The sequence below is a fragment of the Quercus suber genome, unplaced genomic scaffold (assembly GCF_002906115.3).
Source record: "Quercus suber isolate HL8 unplaced genomic scaffold, Cork oak 2.0 scaffold_801, whole genome shotgun sequence".
Taxonomy (NCBI): Eukaryota; Viridiplantae; Streptophyta; class Magnoliopsida; order Fagales; family Fagaceae; genus Quercus; species Quercus suber.
Genome location: NW_027070236.1, coordinates 173,931 through 191,448, shown reverse-complemented (window position 1 = coordinate 191,448; position 17,518 = coordinate 173,931). Strand labels below are relative to the sequence as shown.

The 17,518-nt window shown below is 33.4% G+C and overlaps 1 protein-coding gene across 1 annotated transcript; it reads left to right on the top strand.

The window, feature by feature from the left end:
• Window positions 1–8,314: 8,314 nt before the first annotated feature.
• LOC112019343 (probable serine/threonine-protein kinase PBL2) lies at window positions 8,315–14,050 on the top strand. The gene is made up of 6 exons (XM_024051871.2): window positions 8,315–8,563; window positions 9,220–9,551; window positions 9,653–9,788; window positions 12,719–12,855; window positions 12,958–13,081; window positions 13,866–14,050. The coding sequence occupies exons 1-6, from the start codon at window positions 8,500–8,502 to the stop codon at window positions 13,913–13,915; spliced, it is 843 nt and encodes a 280-aa protein (XP_023907639.2). The 5' UTR covers window positions 8,315–8,499; the 3' UTR covers window positions 13,916–14,050.
• Window positions 14,051–17,518: the final 3,468 nt, after the last annotated feature.

Genomic DNA, 17,518 nt, shown 5'->3' with positions numbered 1-17,518 from the left:
CTTATTCCATTAAATATATGTACATGAAAATTTACTAACATGGAGAAGGAAAAAGAAGAGAAATGAGGGAAAGTTGCATATTCTTCTGTTTGGTTTAAGGGGAGAAGAAAAAGGCATTGAAATAGTTTTCCCTAGGCCCACATTTTGCAATTCGCCAATTTTGGACTCTTTTTTTTTTTCTTTTTTTGAGAAGGAATTTTGGACCTATTTGGAGAAAAGTAATGGAATAAAAATAAGTGAACCCCACATACTTAGTGGTCTGCTTTAATGGAATTTTGGACTTTTTTATGCTATCAAGGATGATGTTAAATCTGCTTTATGGTCTCTTAAAGCCTTTAAAGCACTGGGACCGGATGGGCTGCATGCAGGATTTTTTCAGAAATTCTGGTTGATTGTAAGCAAGTCTGTTACTGAGGAAGTAAAGAAGGTTTTATTGAGAGGAGAGTTCCGGAATACTTAAACAACACCTATATTGCTCTTATACCTAAGATTCAAGGCCTGAAAACCCTAGGAAATTACAGACCTATAAGCTTGTGTAACACAGGATACAAGATTGTAACCAAGATCATTGTTGCTAGGTTGAGATCTTATTTGGATAAGCCAATCTCTCCTCTTCAAGCACCTTTTGTTTCGAGTAGGAAGGGAGTTGATAATGCCATAATAACTCAAGAAGTCATTCATACGCTAAGTAAGAAGAGAGGGAGAGTTGGGTATATGGCATTGAAGATTGATTTGGAGAAGGCGTATGATAAGCTAGAATGGAGCTTCATAAGGGAAACTCTTATTAGAGTTAACATTTCTTCGGATCTCATTGACATCATTATGAGTTGTGTCTCCACGGTGTCTATGTTGATGCTATTTAATGGCGAAGCTCTTGACCTGATATACCCCTCAAGAGGGATAAGGCAAGGAGATCCCTTATCACCTTACCTCTTCATTTTGTGCATGGACTTCCTTGGTCAACTAATTGAAGAGAAATGCAGTCAAAACCTTTGGCAGCCTGTTAAGGACTCTCGAAATGGCCCTACCTTTTCTCACTTGCTTTTTGCAGATGATCTTATTTTCTTTGCAAAAGCGGATTATATTAATTGCTCAGCCATTAGAGATGTCCTCGATGATTTTTGTAACTTGTTGGGCCAAACAGTGAGTGAAGCGAAATCTAGAGTCTATTTTTCACCTAATGTTGATATAGATACTAGAGAATCGCTTTGTGATCTTCTTGGATTTGCCTCCACCCCAAAGCTTGGCAAGTACCTTGGATTTCCTATCAAGCAGCCTGGAACGTCTCCTCAAGACTACAATTTCATCTTGGATAGGGTGAAGCAAAAACTAGCAGGTTGGAAAGCAAATATGCTTTCATTAGCTGGTAGATCAGTTATTATACAAGCATCTTCAGCCACGATACCTGCCTATGTTATGCAGTGTACACAACTTTCTAGGAAAATACTTGAAGGCATTGACCGAGTTAATCAAAATTTCCTATGGGGTTCCTCGAATTTAGTCAGGAAGATGCATTGGATTGGGTGGAAAAGGTGACCAAACCTAAAAAGGAAGGTGGTCTTGGACTGCAAACAGCGAAGGGGTGAATATTGCACTGTTGGCAAAGCTAAATTGGAGGCTAGCTAAAGAAAAAGAAGCATTATGGGCCAAACTTTTAAGGCAGAAATACTGCAATCAGCAAAGGATGAATACCGCCAATGTGAATAGGCTGCCATGCTCTCATATTTGGGCTGCGATAAAAAAAGGAAAGGAGGTGTTTAACAAAGGAAGCATGTGGACAGTTGGGAGGGAGAGTAGTTTGAGCTTTTGGTTAGGGAATTGGACAAAAAAAGGCCCCTTTGACAACAAATTTAGGGGCCTTTAACTCAGGAAACATCTTAGTGGGCAGTGAAAGATATTATAGTGGATTTGGGTTGGGATTGGGATCGAATTCCATTTGAGCTCCCTATGGATATCAAGTTGATGATTCAAGCTACTCCTATAGTTATGACAGGTAGAGGTAAGGACAGGTTAGTGTGGATGGAGAATCCAAGAGGTGTATTTGATCTTAAAAGTGCCTATAGTATTGTTGAAAACTCTGGTCCTGGTCCTCCTTTTGTTGCGGGTTGGATATGAAAGGCTAAAACAGTTCCAAAAATAAAAACATTCCTTTGGAGGTGTGCCTATAAGAGCATTGGAGTTAAGGCGTGTCTGGTTAGAAGAGGATTGGGTGATGAAGAGATCGGTCCTATCTGCAAAGTAGAGGTGGAATCAATTATGCATGCCCTTAAAGATTGTGGTTGGGCTAAGGCCATGTGGATGCAGTTGGGCGTTAATAGCACTAACCAAGCCTTTTGGATGACAGATTTGCAAGAGTGGCTTGGAATGGGAAGATGAATCGTAGCTTACTCCCTGGTCAACCCCCATGGAAGATGATCCATCCTTTTGCAATTTAGAATATATGGAAAAGCAGGAATAATGTCGTGTTTAATAGGAAGAATCCTAATCCAAGGCTGGCAGCAGACATCATTGTGCAAACCAGGGAGTTTATGTATTGTGTGTGCTCAAATAGAGGTCCAACCCGATACATTGTGAAGGAAGTTAGGTGGGAAAAACCACTAGAAGGGTGGAGTAAACTGAACACAGATGGTTCAGTTTTGGGCAGCACAGGTCTAGCTGGATGTGGGGGAATTGTGAGGAATAATCAAGGAGTTTGGGTTGCTGGGTTTTCTAGACGTATTGGATTAACTAATAGCTTTGTGGCTAAGTTGTGAGGGACTGCGAGATGGGCTTATATTGTGTTGCAGTTTAAATATTACTTCCATTATTGTTGAGTTGGATGGAAAAGCTGTTATTGATATCTTTCAAAATTCAGACTATGAGAATAATGTAGTTTCCCCTATTTTGGATGACTGCAAACAACTGATTTGCAGGTTTCAACAAATTCAATTTAAGCACTGCTTCCACCAAGCTAACTGGTGTGTCGATATGCTTGCTAGGATGGTTGCTAATAGAAATTTAGATTTTATTTCCTTCGAAAGTCCGCCTATGGACTTAGTTAATGTGTTTGAAGAAGACTTTCATGGCATGTATATGACCAGGCTTTGCCTGGAACATGATGTGGTCGTTTAGTTTCTTTTGCAATATATCGTCTCTTTTACCAAAAAAAGAAAGAAAAAAAAAAACTACTTATGAACCAATTTTACATTTTTGCCCATAACTTTCATCCATATTTTACATTTATGTGGGTATAAAAGTAAAATGACATATTTTTCTTTTGTTTCCTTTCTTTTGCAAACCAAACAAAATATTATTCTCCTTCCAAAAAAAAAACAAAACAAAACAAAACAAAAGATTCTTCTCTTTTCTTTTTCATTTCCCTCCTTATTTCCAAACATACTATTTTCTTTTCTCTTCTCTCTCATCTCCTTTCCTTTTACTCATTTCTCTTCTCCTCTCTTCCCTCATTCGCAACCAAACATAGTGTGAGTCACTGATTGTCGTCCTTTCCACTTTAAAGACTTATATGTAGTAGTCAAGTGATCATAATCTATCACATTTGGTAGTAGGCTCAATAGATTTGAATGACGTATCGTAAATCTAGAGTTTTTAAGGGTCTATTTGGAATCCGCTTATTTTGCTAAAACTGAAAACTTTTTGCCGAAAGTACTATAAATAAAGGTAAAAGTTAGCTGAAATAGTACAGTAAGACCTATGAATAGTACCAAAAAGTGTAGTGAGGCTTGTGAATAATAGCAAAAATAAGCTGAATAGTAAAATAAACTGGTTTTTTAAAATGGAGCCAAATGCACACTAAGTTTCATTAACCACGTTATCGATTAATAGAATTTTTAGAGTGTTTCATAAATAGGAACATTGATTCCTTATATCAAACAAAGAAATCAAATATCACTCTTCCATTATAACTATTGGATTATAAAAAGAGTTATCATAGTCTAATGATAATGCAAATAATATAACCACAGGTTAGTCATGATGTAATCTTAATAGTAAATATGTAGTAATTAAGGACATTCTTTTGCGGACGCAAGTCTCTCTTTCTTGTATTTTTCATATACTTTTTTATGGTATCAAATTTATGTCTCATATTTTATAACATTAGACTTGACAAATGGATTGGATTGGATATGTTTGTGTTAACCCAATCGAGTATAAGTCAAACCAGGTTCAAGCTATAAACTTGTTGGACTAAAATGAGTTGTAAAACCTATAATTCTTACTCAATCTTTGACGGGTTAGGCCAACCTAGTATTATGGTAGGATTACACATAGACTATGCAAGACAACATTTGTTTAGCCCCAATAATATCAAGAAGCTTTTTTTTTTTTTTAAACAATAATATCTCATAGAAAATAATTAACACTAAGAACATATTACATAAATTTTATAAAAATAACCTCGTACTATTATTATTATTGTTGTTAATATTATTATTATTTTACAATAGTGAATTTACATGATAATTTTGAGAAATTTTTTATATAATGTAGACAATTAAAGAAAAATTAGATAAAAAAATTTAAAACAAATTGAGTAATTGAAGATTCTTGTTATTGCTTCTTTCATATAATTTTTCTTTCACTTTGTTAGTAAATTTATAATAAAAAAAGGAATAAAAAAACAAAAATCATATTTTTTTTATTCTAAAAAAATAGGTCGACTTCTCCCACTATTTTATTAGGATGAATTCAGGTTAACCTGTATACCCATAACCTATTTTTATTGAACATAGTGGATTTGAATCCAATTGTGCTCTCATCCTTTAATATTTAGTTTTACCAATTTTTAAGCGGTTGGATTTCTTTATACAACTTTTTGTGTTCTATCAATCACAACTTAAAATGTGTTTTTTTTTTTCTTTTTATCAAATAATTAAAGTTTTAAATGAAAAAAATTAGATGCATAACATATCATAATTGGAGGGCCATGAAATGAAACACAAAAATAAAGGGTAAAATACTATTTTGGTCCCTAAACTTTATCAAAAGTTTGTTTTCGTCCCTAAATTTTAAAAAGTTCTTTTTTCATTCCTAAATTTTGTAAAAAGTGTTTTCAATAGTTTAGAGACAAAAATAAAGATAAAAAAAAAAAAAAAACTTTTTTAATAATTTAAGAATGAAAATAAACTTTTTATAAAATTTAAGAACATAGATAAATATTTTTAATAATTTAAGGATGAAATGTGAACTTTTTAATAGTTTAAGGACAAAAATAAATTTCTTAAAATTTAAGAATAAAAAACAAACTTTTAATAAAATTTAGACACAAAAATAATATTTTACCTAAAAATAAATTTTATATCGTCTCTCTTTAATATTGTATTCACACACCAATAAACAAATAAAAAAGAAAGAAAGAGAGTTCAGATTCATTTTCCCTTATCCAGGAAATCCTCTGCCTGAGGCTAAGCGCCCTTGACTGACCGCGTGCCTATATGACTTTAAATTTTTCCACAGCCGACTCTATGATAGGTCAGGCCAGCGGTCAAAGTATAAACGTCTAATCTATTTATTATTTGTTTATTTATTATTTTTAGAATCCTACATCTAAATACTATAAAATACTCCTATGAGATTGGGACCTGCAGCCACCCAAAAAGTTTCGTTATTTTTGTATAATAAAAATCAAGTCATTTAGTAAGGTAAATGTCCTTTCCTCAAAAAAAAAAAAAAAAAAAAAAAAAAAAAAAAAAAAAAAAAGAAAAAGAAAAAAAAGAGTAAGGTAAATGTCCTAGTGATGTTCTACTATTTATAATTTTTTAAAAAGAAATTAATTCTTCTATTTATAATTTTATATCTTGTAAAAAATGTTGTATTCCTAATAATGTTGTAAATGGCATTCATAAAATAATTACACTTCACCAGAAGTTCCGCAAATACAAAATTATAAAGTAATTGTAATAAAATATTAAGAGTTTTGCAACTTAATTGGTTGACATTTCCTAATGTTTTACAACTATATTATGAAAAAAAAAATTTAAAAGTACTTCAAATTTTGTTACAAAAAGCTTACAAGTTAATGTGACAATAATCACAAAAAACTTATTTAACTATTCGATTATTAAGTAATTGAAACTCACCAATAATATTCATTGCCACGTAAGTTAGGTTTGTAAGGTATATGTGATATAATTTATAGTATCTATAGCATCATTTTTCATGTGAGAGAAAGAGTATGATCTTATTATAATCATAGTATTTTATAAATTTCCATAAGAACAATGATAAAACTATTATAAATTTTACTTTAAAAAAAATTATAATTTGATGTAACAATGAATGTAATTGGTGCTACTTCAACAAGATAATAAAGAAGTATTTGAATTGCCTTTTGTGATTAGTTTTTTAGACTTATGTAGTAAAAATATGTAATATCTTTAGCATCACACATCAAATGAATAATGTGCCTTGTTATAAATTCAATTAATGAAACTTACTAATCAATCAATATATTTATAAAAGCAGAGACCTCATATAGGAAGTGCATGAGGTTATGTCATGTGGCGCTTTGTATGAGTACTTTTTTATTTAGCCTTTCACCTCCCATGTTCTTATCAATGATTAGTTTAAGCCATAAATGCAAAAAAAAAAATAAATAAATAAATTAAAAGATTTGGTTCTACTCCCTTTTCCAAGTTCTTGAACTCTTCCACTTTTATTTTCATTAATTTAAAAAATGAAAGGTTTTCTCCATTCAGTGTTAGTTTTCATATTCTTTTATATATTCCAGTTTCACAAAATATCAAAAGGCCAAAAGAAAAATAGGACTGGAGAGATAGAGAGACAAAGAGTGAGAAATTAATGGAAAAAAGAGAATGAAATTGGCTTTGGTTTCAGGTGTATATGATCTAAACTTCGTAACAGCACTATCAAAACTTGATACAATGATTTAACAACATATGGGGTTTCTAAAAAGGTATGTGTTTTTTGTCTTTATTTATATGTTTGGAAAGTGTTTAATCTTTGTACTGATTAACGTACTCAAATGTAAGTAAAATTAAACGTAATATATAAAATAGTATAAGTTTATATCTCCCTGTTCAATTATTGTTTTATATTTAATCTCTTGGCATGTGTATTTAGTTTTGCGAATTAGAAATTATAAACCTTAAATCTTAGATGTTTAGCCTTCAAAAGTTCACTTGTTTTCTTTATAAAAAAAAATACTTCTAAAAAAAAAGAAAATGAAATAATAATAAATTTTATATTGGAAACGGCCAAATGTAAGAACTAAATATACATGTATACTTGATCAAACAAAAAAGGGCATATAGTGGCATTTTTAGAGTCTAATTAATTATGGTAACTTATAAATATATTGTGTTACAATTTTTTTTCATTCATTATTTTAGTGACGTATAATACATAATCGAAATTAATTTTCCAAATATTATAACACATATGAGTATTATAAAATAACTAATAACGAACACGCGCATCGCGCGGGACATCCACTATTTACTATAATGGGAGAGAAGGAAGTAATGTAATACACTATTTTATTCTCAAAATATTGCTTAATGAATTAAGTGGTGAAAATACCATTTTGGTCTATATATTTTGGTAATAGTAGCTAAAGGGAATATACACGAAATTTCCAGATCTGTGAGATGCAAAATAAAGAAAAAATATGCTTTAAAGAAAACAATCACACAAAATAATATTTATGTGGTTTGACAATTTGCCTACGTCCACAAAGTTGCAGTGATTTCACTATTCACTAAAAAAATTACAAAATGCGGCAGTACAATTTTTTTTTTCTCTCTCTCTCTCAAAACAACACACCAAACTCTAATTTCCTAAAACAACAGTTTTTCTATCTTGCATACAGGATTTACAATTAGTTACAAAACATGCCAAAAAATTTTCTATCAACTCAAGTCTCCGCTTTATGGACTAAGCCTCAACAGAAATCCCATTAAAAACCATAACACATTTATTTCAAGTCGGATCATAATCCGGATCAAACACAACTAAGCCTCCTAAAACCCAACAAACTAATTTGGTCTATTTTATTTTCAATTTACTATCAATTTTCGTGAGTCCAAATTCAATGTCCTTAACAAATTCAACGCCTGGCTCTTAAGTTTTTATTTATTTATTTTTGGTTAAGTAGTTTAATGAATAAAAGTAGCTAAAATATAGCCTCAATTTTACTTTATAAACAATCAATTCATTCAAACTTCAAGTCTTCAACGAGATATTAAAATAGTATTGTTTCCCTATCATTCAACTAGTGGAAAAACCAACAAAGACGTCTTCTCAACAACAACAAAAAAAAACTAGTGGAAAAACGATACAATATTTCTTCCGTTTGACTAAGCTGAGCTGCTTGAGGCTTGAGCTGCCTTCTCGCAATTATGTACTGCCACTTTCAAATGGAAGACCTTGCATCTCCGTCTTTGACATTTCCTTCTTCTCCCAACTCCTCTTCTTGCTTTCTCCACCCCCTTCAACTCCCACCCACACCCACACCCACACCCATTTCTCTTCAACTCAATGATGGGAAACTGCTTCAGAAAACCCGTCAAGTGTGCTCATGCTTCTTCTACCAATTTTCCTGGTCAGTCCCTTCCTTTTTTTTTTCTTCTCCATGAACTAATAGCTATGTTTTTGGATTGAGTTGTTGATGTTTTTTTTTTGGTTCTTTCTGTATTTGTTTGGATGATGGGGCGGTTTTGATTAACAAAAAATTGGGATATTTGAACGTACTGGGGAGGTTTTATGGTTAAAAATTAAAATCAGTCGTGTGTATATATATATATATATATGTATGTATGCTGCTTTGAGAATCAAATCAGCGTTACGATCGTCTGCCTTCATGATGGTTAAATGATTTTACATGAAAAGTTATGGCGTCTGCTTCATGATAATTGCTGTTTATCATCCGGCCAAGACATCAAAGGATTCTCTCCCTTATTCGAGGACAAGAGGCTTTATGAGTTGAGCTTCATGATGATTGTTGTTTATCATCAGGGCAAGATATCGAAGGATTCTTATCCTTATTCAAGGACAAGAGACTATGCAATTTGAGCTTTATAAGTATATATATATATATATATATGCACTTGATTTCATGATGTACTTGATTTCATGATTTTATTTGTAACTTGGTGTTGGAGTACTCTATTTCTCTTTGAAGGAAGTTTTGTAGGTTGCTTTTAACTTTGAGTATTATCATTTTTAAATGTTTTTATATATTTATTTTATCCTTTTTAGGAGGTACAATTACACAGCCTCCATGTAAGACAATGGAGGAATTGACCAGTTCTACTGAGCAAACACCTTCTCGTTCTTTGAACACATCTTCTATAACATCCAAGGCTGATACATCTCTTTCCAACAATGTCAAGTCCTTTAACTTCAATGATCTCAAGAATGCCACAAAGAATTTCCGCCCAGAAAGTTTAATTGGAGAGGGAGGGTTCGGGTGTGTCTTCAAAGGATGGATTGATGCAAACACATTAGCTCCCACTAGACCAGGAAGTGGAATAGTGGTGGCAGTAAAGAAACTGAAGCCAGAAAGCTTTCAGGGCCACAAGGAATGGCTTGTACGTGCAACATGAACTGTAAAAATAAGCTATTTTCTTCATTGTTGGGCCTTACCAAAATTTTAACTCTCGTGTCTGTTTTGGACCTTTAAACTTGGCAGGCAGAAGTTAATTATCTAGGCCAGCTTCACCATCAAAATCTCGTTAAACTCATTGGTTATTGTTCAGAGTCTGAGAACAGACTCCTTGTCTATGAGTTTATGCCAAAAGGAAGCTTGGAGAATCATTTATTTAGAAGTAAGTGTATTTCCCACATTACGAAATTTAATCACCATGTTATGCTTACTTTTTTTCTTATAGATTTAAGTGCAACATTTATTGTACTGGTATGGTACTCCATCAATAGTTTAGATAGTTGATTATTTACTTAATGAGTTTGTATACATTGTCACCTATCCAATAAATTTAAATTCTCAAGGTATTAATGGTTATCAGGTTATATACCTTTGTTAATGAGACAGACAAGATGGAATCAGAGAAATTGCAGTTTCATGCGAAGATGTTATGTTAATATTATTTTGCTGCTCAATCCTTTTAGATTATGTCTCTGACTTGGCATATGCAGGGTTTGGGGTAGTCCAAGGCCAAAATTGCCAGGGAACTGACCCTGAACTTTTAAGGGTCCAAGCCCATGTTTCAAGGGGGTACATTTGCCATATAAAAGTTTTGGCTAGGTTTCACATGTGTTTGAGCCTGTATAAGAGTCATTTGAATTGGATAGAGGGACAGTTCACTGTTGACTACTGGTTGATGTGACCCCTGGAGCTCTTGTTCTTTTTTTCTTTCACTCAACTGTTTTTGGTAAAACTTTCTTCCCTGTATTGGGCCTCGGGGACTGTAATCATAAACAAATAATATAACTGTGCTCATGTGATTCTTCGTATTATTTCTATTTGTTGTTTTTCTCCTTCCCATTAGAACTGTATACCTTGGCATCTTTGCAGTAGAATATGCTTGAGAGATTGTACTATAAAGAAAATAACTGCCTGTTTACTGTGTTCTTCTCAAAAACAAAGTTAGAAAAAATTATGTTGTTAGTGTTATAGGCTGTTGAAATCAGTATTACTTGCAATATGGGTGGTAGCCTGGGGTTATCATGAGACACACATTGATTGGAATCTAAAAGGAAGAGCTCTAGAAGTCCGCATCTTATAAACTAAGTAACTTAAGTTCATTTTTTAAGTACCCCTCTATTTGGAATCCTATAAACTAAGTAACTTAAGTTTGGAAGTTGCTAATTCAGTTTCAATAAATTCATTTTTTTCCCCTCAAAATTAAATTCAATTGATATAGGGGTTATTTGGTGCTATTCAAATTTGCTGGAATGGGCTGTAACTGAGGCCATGAGTTCAATTTTATATTTGGAGTTCTTTTCTATATTGTTTTAGTAGTTTCCTAATGGATAGAGTTTACCTCCAAATTGGTTTGGAGGAAAATTTCTCCAACTCACTACAAAGTGATTCAAACAACCATCCGTATTACTTTTTAGTCACATGAATATTCAATGAGTCATGTGACTTGTTTAGATTATTCAATAAGTCATGCGGTTTATACATGTGGATAGTTTTATGAATTGCCACGTAGTGGGTTGGGGGAATTTACTTCAAACTATTTTGAAGGAAAATTTTGTTCTTTCCTAAGTGGTTTAATTAGATATCCAGGTCTTTGTAGGAAAATGGATTGGAATAGCCTATATAAAGTCTTTTATGTAATCTGTCAAATTCACAGAGATTGAGTTTAATAAAATTCCAACAGCAGTCTTAAACCTTTGAGAATGTGATCACCTAGGAAACATAGATAGATTGAATTTAATAAATCTCAACAGTTCTTTTAGGCTTAAAGGTTGTGATTGCCTTCTCCTTCCAAGCTGTGATTACTAAGGGAACTAGGTGTAATTACCTAGAGTTTATCTTCTTCTTCTTCTTCTTCTCTTCTCTCTCTCTCTTTTCAATTCACTGTTTTCATATCAAACAAGAAAAAAAAATCCTTCAAGAAACTTAATCTAGTGTGAATTCCTTAAGATCTTGCATCAAATTAGTAGCAGCTCTTTCTGTCCTGTGTCAGCTAGCCACTTGACAAGGCAAATGGTAGCTAGACCTCTTCCTTTGGAGACTTAAAAAAGAAATCACTACTGGAGAATAGGGAACAGCATGAATTGATAGACAAACCCAGCAGCATAATGCATGGCCAAACTGTCATTATCAATAACATAAATTTAGTCGTAGAATAAATTGTTCTAACTACAAGGATCTAGGGCCCTTTTTTAGTCTGAAAATTGGTCTAAGTTAACTAAGGAGGTTATCTGCTGAGATACATTTAAATCAGAATTCTGGTCAGATCCATCATCTTTTCTGTATCTTCTGTGTAGATATTTTTATGTGATAATAATTCTAGTTGTATTTCATAACAAAATGATCAAAATAAACATCCGGCATCCCTTTTACTTCATACAAGCAAGGGGACAGCTAGGATGATTTTGGAACAGGTCTAGCAATTATGGATGGTAAAATTTCTAGTGGGGTAAATTAGGCCTTTTCTTTTCCTTCTTCTTCTTCTTCCTTTTTTTTTTTTTCCTGTTATTATTAGAAAATGCAAATAATTTGGGACTAAAGCTTGGTTGTTGTTGTATTAGAAATTGCAAATAAAGGTCATACCTGGATCTGATTCAGAATATGTTCCACAAAAACATGTATCAAAAAAGAAGTAAGAATTTTAAGGGACATGCTGTTTCAAGTTAGTTTGCCTTTCTTCAGCTGAAACAAAAAACTAAGACACACAACAACTTTTGATGTTCCCAGAAAACAAAGAGAAGTCTCTGGAAATGCTTTTTAGACAAGCTTCCAAGTCATTTCTTGTTTTTGGCATTCCTGGAGAACTGTTGTCTTTGAATAGGTCCAACCATGTCCCAAACTTGCCCCGGCTATCCTTCCAGTCAGGGCACATATGGGGTAATGAAAGTGTAATAGTTACATTGATGTTTTTTCTAGGTTTCCTCTTTTTTCATACATTAGTTCTTTCCTCTTCTATGGTATGGTTCCCCCCCCCCCCCCCCTCCCCCTTACAACCCCTTTTTTTCCTGAGAAAAGCAATCCATTCATCACCTTGATCTAATTGATATTTTTTTCTTAATCAATAATACTGGGAATTTTTTTTTTCTTTTTTTGCAGAAGGTGTTCAACCTATTGCTTGGCCTACACGAATGAATATTGCAATTGCTGTTGCACGAGGACTATCCTTCTTGCATAGCTTAGACGCCAATGTAATCTACCGTGATTTAAAGGCTTCTAACATTCTACTTGATTCGGTATGCTTTGCTTAAATGCTGAAAGTTTTAATTTGAGTGCTATAAAGCTATACTGCATAGTAATTTTTTGTGCCTAACTGACTTGGTTTAATTGTTTTGTAGGATTTCAATGCAAAGCTTTCGGATTTTGGCTTAGCAAGGGATGGCCCAACCGGAGATAATACTCATGTTTCAACCCGAGTAGTGGGAACTCGGGGTTATGCTGCCCCAGAATATGTAGCTACAGGTAGATATTACCTTTTTGTTGAATCTTTAATATGTATGTCTTTTATCAGGAAGTTACATTTGTGGGTAGGACATAGATAGAGAGAGAGACTTATTTTTTGCCTCCTTGTCATGTACATATCTGGATATATCCATCACCCCTAGTCCCCCTACTATCTTTCTTCCAGAGGAAATTTCTTTCATTTCATAGGAAAAGACTAGGTGTTGAATAAGCAAGTATTAAATACTTAAACCTCAGTGTAACAATACCCCTTTTATCCTAAATTTGCCATCAATTGTCAAAGATCAAATATTAATTTTTACACTCTCATTATATCTTGTATCATAACTTCATAACTTTTGCAATAACATAATTCATTTGATTTTGCACATATTTTATGAAATAGCAAGAGCAATATTGAAATGTTTATAAATTATAATGATAAATATGTGAGAATGTGTATGAGGTTGATTTTTTAAACATCCTATATTAACCAAATGGACAAATTTTCAGGGATGGTGGAAACATGTCAATACTAGGTCGTGTAAAATTTATCATTATATATATCGTGGTATGAACTAATATAATTTCCATAGCACATGCATTTCTTAGCAAAAAAAATGTATGCCGAGAANATTAATACTAAGTGTAACAGTTAAAGTGGATTTGGATTAGTTATGATGTTATTTTTATTTGTACTATTATTTTCCTCTCTCACGGAATAGAGAAAGGGAAGTGCGCATGCATTATGAGTAAACTTTCCAAGCTGCTCTTTCCTTTTGATGAACTGGTTTAAACCATACAGGTCACCTGACCCAAAGAGTGATGTGTATAGCTTCGGCGTCGTCTTATTAGAGTTACTATCAGGAAAACGGGCTATGGATGATGATAGACCTGGGTCTGCAGAGGAAACCCTGGTGGATTGGGCAAAGCCATTTTTGAGCGAGAGCAGACGAGTTTTGAGGATTATGGATACAAGGTTGGGGGCCAGTACTCGAAAAAAGGAGTCCAAGCTGCAGCTACACTTGCATTGAAATGCCTTCACACAGATCCCAAGAATAGGCCTCCCATGGTTGATGTGCTAGCCTCGTTGGAACGACTCCAAACATCATCATCACATGGCCCAAGGACCCCCCAAACATCATCACATGGCCCAAGGACCCCCCAATGTACGCCAGACCGTCACAGGGACAGGGTCAAGCCATTGAGCCACTCCCGCTAGACAGCCATTGAAGTTACAAAATTCAGTATGACCTTTGTTCCTATCATGCAGGTGCATTTGTTCTTTTGCTACGTAAAACAATTCTGCAGAAGACTCGTTGCACGCATGTGCAACTTGGGTGTGTCTAGTTTTTCGGTATCTTCTTGTGACCAATTAATTATTCCATGTAAATAAAATTATATTCTTTCTTCTTCTTGTATTAAGAGAATAAATGCGTAATGATGAGGATCATAGAGAGAACTCTAAAAAAAAGTGATTTTTGGGATTTTTTTGTTTTTTGTTTTTCGTTTTTTTTCGTTTTTTTTTTGGAAGGGTCTAATCGTTGGCTGGATTGATGATATTATAGATAATTTAATTAATATGTATACTTTTTGAGATATAATTTTAGTGGATAAAACTAGACGTTGTGTTAACGTTTAAATTAGAAATTCAACATTTAAGTCAGACACTCGATAAGAAAATTTAGAATATAAAGGCTTGCAGTCGACTAGGACTAAAACAAAATAGATGGAATGTAAGTTTAGTAAAAAACTAAAACTAAAAATGAAGATATAGACCATAAGATTTGATTGTTAAAAGCTAAAAAAAGGGAAAAAGTGAGAGTTTTTGATATCCTAAATCAATAATTCAAAAAGATAAAAAGATGGTAGAGGATGTGAATCATAAGATAAGAGTAAGGTGAAGTGAAGTAGAGAAGTGCATGGAATTTGAGAGTGTTGTATGATTATAAAAAATCTATTAAGTTAAAGAGAAAATTGTATAAGACTGCTAGGAGATTAGTTATGGTATTAAATGTTGTTAAAAAAAAACATTGTTCATAAAATGAGTTTAACTAAAAGAGAATGCTAAGATAGATAAATTGTAATTAATACATTGAAAGTTAGGATTTGGAATGTGGGATATTTGCTTAAAGATAAGGGTGATCTTTATTGATGATGTGAGCACCCTAGTTAGAGTCCTATTAATTTCAATAGAGGTCTCCAATGATAGATCACAATGAAACATACTATACGTTGCCTACACTAGAGTCCAATACAGGCCTCATGGGCCAGGGCAAAGAATATAAATCGTAACTCAATTTTAAATGAATTGAGAATCGATTTGAACCATTACAAAGCTCTTATGCTTATGCTTAATAGTTGAAGAGAAATCAAATTTCACCATAACCAATAGTTACTAGACCAAACTGACTTCTGACTTTTAATTTTTAATTTTTTTAAAGTCAGTGGACCAAATTGACAATTTAACCAGTGTTAAATACAAAAGGAAAAGAAGAAGAATGAAATGCTATAAAAAATAAAAGGAAATGCTAACGAGTGTTCTAAAGACATTAATTAATAATCTATTTTAGGAAAGTTTTAACATCACTTTTATGAAAAATGAAAAAAACTGTCAAAATATTTTTTTTTTTTTCTTTTCCCATTAAAACTTTCTTTAACTGAATTGTTAACTAATGTCCTAAAGGCATTGGGCAGAGATTTTTTTTTTTCCTCAAAATAACCAAATCCCTCAAACAATTTCATTAGTTAACAAGGTTTTAAAACTATTTAGCAATCTAACAAATCGAGTCTCTTACAGTCGATTTTGCTCTTTGAAATCGAGTTAGTAAGTGTCGAGTTTCAGTTTGAAATTGAGTGTTTCACACTCGAGTTTCATTCACTCAAGTTCCATATTGAAACAAGCACAACACTCATGCAACAACAAAGATCCCATAAACCCAAATCTCTCTATTTTTTGTAGATCCCACAAAGATCCCACGCCCTCTGATCTTCAGCAAATACAACAAACCCAAATCTCTCTGTTTTTTGTCTTCATGGGTTTCTGGGTTTCTCTTTCTCTATTTTTTGTCTTCGTGTTTTGGGTTTCTGTTTAATCTCTCTGTTTTTTTTTTTTTTTTTTTTGTCTTCATTGGTTTCTGTTTTGGGTTCCTGTTTCTCTACTTTTTTTGTCTTCATTTGTCTTCGTTGATCTTTGTTTCTTGCTTGTTTGCTTGTGTACGGTGTTTTATGATTTATGGGTTTTGTTGCAAAACTCGAGTCCCACAGACTCGATTTCCACAAAATTTTCATACAAATTGAGTCTGTGATACTCGATTTCAAAGAGCAAAATTTGAGTCTAAATAGACTCGATTTGTTAGATTGCTAAATAGTTTCAAAACCTTGCTAACTAATGAAGTTGTTTGAGGGATTTGGTTATTTTGAAGAAAAAAAAAATCCCACTAGGTAGCATGATCCAAAAATAAAAACTGAATATTTTGAAGGACAAAATTTATGTACAAAATTGGTTATAGTCTAAAGTTACTTAATATTTTTTTATTGGATATGAATTTTGACAAATCTACTATTGGATTGCATCTTCTTCCTATATTTTCCATACTTGCAAAATTTTCAAAAAATTAAAGATCAATAGTTATGTCATCAATAAATTTTTTAAATTACCTGTTTTTGTAATTTAAAATTATGCATTATAGTCTTAGAGCATCTTTATCAGCTGTGCCATATGTGTCAAATGTTAAATATTTGGCACATTTGGCATACCAAGCACCATTTTACCCCATTTATCAGATGTGCCATATCCCATATTTTTTGCAACATTGAACAGTACCGTGACAAATTTGCCACGGTACGGAACGCGTGTGGCAAATTTTTTTTTCTTTTTTTATTCCTCTCTCTCTTCTCTCTCCGTCATTCGCTCTTCTCTCTCCGTCATTCTCACCTCTCTCACCTCAATCCTCATCACTGCTCTTCCACACCCACGCCAATGCCAACGCCGACGATCACTTCCACACCCACGCCCACGCCGATTTCTCTCTAGCAATGGTTTTTCTGTTTTTTAAAAAAAAAAAAACGACACAAAACTACCCAAGCCAAGGCTGCCTCGTGGGTGGGTTCTGATGGGCTAGGCAATGACGATGACGGCGATGAAGATGGTGGGTTTGGAGTCTGGGTTGACTTGGATTATGAAAGTTTTGGGTTTGGAAGTGGGTGTGGGTGAGGGTGTGGAGGCGGTGGATTTGTCGGGGTTTGTGGTTGAGGTGGTGGTGGTGGTGGGGCTTCCGATTTGGTTTTGGTGGGCTATGGGTTGTGGGTCAAGGTTTTGGGTCGGCGGCATTGTGGGTCGAGGTTGTTGATTTCCGATTGTGGGTCAAGGTTTTGGTGGGCTATGAGTTTGTTTGTTGATTTCTGATTTGTTGTTTGTTTCGATTTGTTGTTGTTGATCAAGGAGTTCCGATGCAG